Below are 6,000 nucleotides of genomic sequence, written 5' to 3'. Positions count from 1 at the left end.
AGGGCCGTGATCACAGAGCGGTCACTAGCTTGTGCAGCTGCAGTGTTGAGATATTGACATACTGAGCTGATGCATCATGATTGCCTCTAAATTTATAGTAGATTATAAATCATGCCTCTCACCGGAAAAAAATGTGGTCATAAAACCAGAAGTTGTTCATCTGTGACATCCAACTATTACCTAGCGATGGAGAGAATACAACGACAAAACGTTATTCTGCGGTATTTCTTTTTTTTTTAACCTTCGTGTGGATCATGATTACTTCTTCATCTAAAGGAGAATATAAGAACATCCTATCAGTCGGGATCCCAGTGAAAGCAGACATTGTACAGTAGGTGATCATTTTATTTGCATGTTGATAGTTTGTTTTTCTTGTTTAGCACTTAGCAATAGCGCTATGTGATGCCTGTTTCACTAAATCCGGATCTGTTTAGCAAACAGCTTCTAAAACTTATGAATCCTCCTCCTTATATTTAGGCTTAATAATATAAGGTTCTGGATCATCATTTGTTCCAAAGTAGTCTTTATTGTTTCTCACAAGTCTGCCGTAAGTAGTAGTGTTGTTGTTGAAGGAAAAAACGAACATTGTGATGCGTCTGTGAAATGTATACGATTAAAATGATAAAAAGTATGTAAATATGACATGTACCGGTAATTCCGAATGTGCCTGTTACTACATTACATTAGTGTTGTAACAATACCAATATTTTGGTACCGGTACCAGTACTAAAATTATTTCGATACTTTTCTAAATAAAGGGGACCACAAAAAAATTGCATTATTGGCTTTATTTTAACAAAAAATCTTAGGATACATTAAACATGTTTCTTATTGCAGTTAAGTCCTTAAATAAAATAGTGAACATACTAGACAATTTGTCTTTTAGTAGTAAGTAAGCAAAAAAAGGCTCCTAATTAGTCTGCTGACGTATGCAGTAACATATTGTATCGTTTATCATTCTATTATTTTGTCAACATTATTAAAGGCCTACTGAAACCCACTACTACCGACCACGCAGTCTGATAGTTTATATGTCAATGATGAAATTTTAACATTGCAACACATGCCAATACGGCCGGGTTAGATTAGTAAAGTGCAATTTTAAATTTCCCGCGAAATATCCTGCCGAAAATGTCTCGGTATGATGACGTTTGCGCGTGACGTCACGAATTGTAGCGGACATTTTGGGACACCATTGTGGCCAGCTATTAAGTCGTCTGTTTTCATCGCAAAATTCCACAGTATTCTGGACATCTGTGTTGGTGAATCTTTTGCAATTTGTTTAATGAACAATGGAGATAGCAAAGAAGAAAGCTGTAGGTGGGAAGCGGTGTATTAGCGGCCGGCTGCAGCAACACAAACACTTAGCCGGTGTTTCATTGTTTACATTCTCGAACGATGACAGTCAAGCTTTACCATTGGCCTGGGACAACAGAGACTCTTACCAGGAGGACTTTGACATTTACTGTTAATATCTGCTTACTTTCTCTTTTAACATGTTCTGTCTACACTTCTGTTAAAATGTAATAATCTCTTATTCTTCTGTTGTTTGATGCTTTACATTAGTTTTGGATGATACCACAAATTTGGGTATCAATCCGATACCAAGTAGTTACTGGATCATACACTGGTCGTATTCAAAGTCCTCATGTGTCCAGGGACATATTTCCTGAGTTTATAAACATAATATACATTTTAAAAAACGAAAGAAGATGTTGTGATGCCAAAAAATATCGACGTAATCATAGTAGTATTGACCAGATACATGCCTGTACATGATATCATTACAGTGGATGTTAGGTGTAGATCCATCAATGGCGTTTGTTTACATTTTGATGCCGGTGAGCTACGGTGTGTAGTGAAGCATATTTAGCTATTCCTTGTACTGCAGGGATGATACTTGTAAGAAATGTACTTTATTTGTTGCCATGAAGGCGAGTATTAGTGATTTAGAAATCGCTAAAACACTGCCGACTGGGGCTGGACTTTAGCCGCTAGCTCGCTAGCCATGTCCTAAAGTCCTAAAGTGTTAGTTTTTAAGCCAAAATGCGTCAATTCTCCCTATTCTGTCTGCTTGTAAGTACTCCGTGATTGTGTGTTGCCGAACATGCTCGTCTGCTCGTAAACCAGCAATGTCACGACGTGACTTCGACGCGGGCGCAGGGCGGGGGCGGCGGGACCGGTACGTTTCAGAGACCGTATAGTACCAAAAATGATTCATTAGTATCGTGGTACTATACCAATACCGGTATACCGTACAACTCTACATTACATATATACTTACACCTTGTATATAAAACAATGATGGAGTTGTTTGAATGGTTTTTAGAGCCTTTTATAGGCGGAATAGAGCGAATCCCGTTGACTCCAATGTTAGGGGACTTTTGCTGGAAGTGAGTTGGAATGCACTAAAAAAAACATATGTGGATTGTGAATGAAAGGCAAAATTCCAAATGAAGTGCAGTTCCCCTTTTAAGTTATCAACACAAGCGGAAAAGAGTCCACAGAGAAAAAAAGCACAATGTGAAATATCAAACATGAAGAACTTGTACAACTCAAAAGGACACATACATTGTATGTGTTTAATCATCAGGACACAAGGAGCTAATAACTACAACATTCACAGATTCAGCAGTCTGTTTAAATACCTTATTTCTACAAAGTGAATTTACATTTTTATTAAAGTACAAAGTGCAAATACTATTGTTTCTGTTATCGCCGATTGGTGAGGGCAGAATCTCAGCTGATGTTTTAGCCTTGTTTCTTCGATGGATGCTGAGGGGATTAAAACAGAATCTCATCAGTTTTGCAAGTGTGTCTGCCACTTCCATAATAATAAATAAAACACATTCTGCTTATAATAAATACATAAATAAATTGTGCTTTACTCTACGAACGATATGTCACTCAACCACCTTGCCAGGGCCTCCCCTGACTAAATTTGGGATCCAAGCAGAATTGTATTTTGAGAAATGTGTAGAAACGTGTCATTATAGGAAAATGTTTGTGGTCAAATTTCAAATGAAGCGCCCTGTCATTCATTAGTTGACATTTTACATGTGCTCATTCAAGCAAAACGGGGCCCCTCTTAGATCTTGGGGCCCTACACAGCGCTTGATCTGTGTATAGGGAGAGGCGGCCCTGAACCTTACAAAAAAGTGGGTTTGAGTGACTAATACATGTATGAAGTATTGTTAATTCATTATGCTAAACATATGATCACAACAGTGTAAGTTAGATATATCCTCTAAAGAAATAAGCAGAGATATATTTAAAAAAATAAATCAAACTTAAATAGAAATGTCTTTTTTTTAGATCAAACTTCAATAGAAAGTTCTTATTGGCCCATTAGGGATGTAATTGACTGAATAGTCATTAAATCACCTTTCTTTTGTTTTGCTTTTCCAAACCGTTTCTATCTGCTTTCTTCAAGGGGCTTGTGAATCAAACCCTGTGGTTTGTCAAATGTAATAATCATTGAAACGGATTTGAGTCAAATATACAAACCCCGTTTCCATATGAATTGGGAAATTGTGATGTAAATATAAACGGAATACAATGATTTGCAAATCCTTTTCAACCCATATTCAATTGAATGCAAAGACAAAATATTTGATGTTCAAACTCATAAACTTTTTTTTTTTTTGCAAATAATAATCAACTTAGAATTTCATGGCTGCAACACGTGCCAAAGTAGTTGGGAAAGGGCATCCACCACTGTGTTACATGGCCTTTCCTTTTAACAACACTCAGTAAACGTTTGGGAACTGAGGAGACACATTTTTTAAGTTTCTCAGGTGGAATTATTTCCCATTCTTGCTTGATGTACAACTTAAGTTGTTCAACAGTCCGGGGGTCTCTGTTGTGGTATTTTAGGCTTCATAATGCCCCACACATTTTCAATGGGAGACAGGTCTGGACTACAGGCAGGCCAGTCTAGTACCCACACTCTTTTACTATGAAGCCATGTTGATGTGACAAGTGGCTTGGCATTGTCTTGCTGAAATAAGCAGGGGCGTCCATGGTAACGTTGCTTGGATGGCAACATTTGTTGCTCCAAAAGCTGTATGTACCTTTCAGCATTAATGGTGCCTTCACAGATGTGTAAGTTACCCATGTCTTGGGCACTAATACACCCACATAACGTCACAGATGCTGGCTTTTCAACTTTGCGCCTATAACAATCCGGGTGGTTCTTTTCCTCTTTGGTCCGGAGGACACGACGTCCACAGTTTCCAAAAACAATTTGAAATGTGGACTCGTCAGACCACAGAACACTTTTCCACTTTGTATCAGTCCATCTTAGATGAGCTCAGGCCAGCGAAGCCGACGGCGTTTCTGGGTGTTGTTGATAAACGGTTTTCGCCTTGCATAGGAGAGTTTTAACTTGCACTTACAGATGTAGCGACCAACTGTAGTTACTGACAGTGGGTTTCTGAAGTGTTCCTGAGCCCATGTGGTGATATCCTTTACACACTGATGTCGCTTGTTGATGCAGTACAGCCGGAGGGATCGAAGGTCACGGGCTTAGCTGCTTATGTGCAGTGATTTCTCCAGATTCTTTGAACCCTTTGATGATATTACGGACCGTAGATGGTGAAATCCCTAAATTCCTTGCAATAGCTGGTTGAGAAAGGTTTTTCTTAAACTGTTCAACAATTTGCTCACGCATTTGTTGACAAAGTGGTGACCCTCGCCCCATCCTTGTTTGTGAATGACTGAGCATTTCATGGAATCTACTTTTATACCCAATCATGGCACCCACCTGTTCCCAATTTGCATGTTCACCTGTGGGATGTTCCAAATAAGTGTTTGATGAGCATTCCTCAACTTTATCAGTATTTATTGCCACCTTTCCCAACTTCTTTGTCACGTGTTTCTGGCATCAAATTCTAAAGTTAATGATTATTTGCAAAAAAAAAAAGTTTATCAGTTTGAACATCAAATATGTTGTCTTTGTAGCATTTTCAACTGAATATGAGTTGAAAATGATTTGCAAATCATTGTATTCCGTTTATATTTACATCTAACACAATTTCCCAACTCATATGGAAACAGGGTTTGTACATGTTAAAAACATTTAATATGGTAGGGCCACGCAGCCTGACCAACAGCTTCTTTCCGGAAGCTGTTAGACTGCTGAACTCCGACGGTGCTCTGTAGCCTCTTTTTATGTTTAGTTATATTTTATATTTGCATTGTAGGATCAGAATTCTATTTTTTGCACTCCTTCTTTATTTTTTATATAGGCCTTTTTTATGTGAAGATTGTTAAATACATATTTTACATATGTTACCTTTTGGTACTTATTGGGCTAAATCTGCAGTGTAAAAAAATGTAGATTTTACAGTAAAAAAGTCAAAAAATATATATATACGTATATATATATATTCACATCTAAATCGAGATTTATCTGAATTCCGATTCGACATGGATTCATAATTTTCGATGATTGATTTCAAAATGTATATATAATTCATTTTTAAGAATACATGTTTGGGTTAAAAACAATAAACAACTATGATTGGTATTATTAATATTTTGAATACTGTTGCTTTTATTGATAATTGGTTTTCTTTTTTTAGTATCGTATTATATCGTAAAAGGCAGCAACACAACAAACACAGCAACAACTCCAGCATCTAAAACAACTCTTTTTGAGGCGATGAATACCACAACAACAACAATCTCACCTAAGAAGCAGCTTACTGTAGTGCAGTCATTTACACAAGGTAGCATGTATGACGAGAAAAAAGAACAATGCACAAAGCGATCACTAATGTAGTTACTCTGCATGCACATCCAAACCGGACAGCTTGTACGTGCGTGTGTTGCTGCGAAACTCTCGTGGAATTATAACACATTTAATTATCAATATAGTGTGTGTATGTGCAATGAAGTGTACATTAACATCAGTACACACTCACAAGGATCCCAGGATACTTCATGGAAAAGCCTGCGTTTATCCACTTACTAAAACGTTATAGTCATGTCAATGAT

The 6,000-nt window shown here is 37.4% G+C and overlaps 1 protein-coding gene across 1 annotated transcript in view; it reads right to left on the bottom strand.

The window, feature by feature from the left end:
- Positions 1–396: 396 nt before the first annotated feature.
- Positions 397–6,000, bottom strand: part of LOC133657373 (SPARC-related modular calcium-binding protein 2-like) — a 94,578-nt gene continuing 88,974 nt past the window's right edge. Inside the window, exon 13 of the mRNA XM_062058634.1 lies at positions 397–2,775. Within this exon, the coding sequence (XP_061914618.1) occupies positions 2,752–2,775 (24 nt within the window). The 3' untranslated portion in view covers positions 397–2,751. The remainder of the gene's footprint in view (positions 2,776–6,000) is intronic.

This window comes from Entelurus aequoreus, linkage group LG09 (assembly GCF_033978785.1).
Source record: "Entelurus aequoreus isolate RoL-2023_Sb linkage group LG09, RoL_Eaeq_v1.1, whole genome shotgun sequence".
In the NCBI taxonomy this organism is placed as follows: domain Eukaryota; kingdom Metazoa; phylum Chordata; class Actinopteri; order Syngnathiformes; family Syngnathidae; genus Entelurus; species Entelurus aequoreus.
Note: the sequence above shows the minus strand (reverse complement) of the source record. Positions and strands in the feature narration are given on the sequence as shown.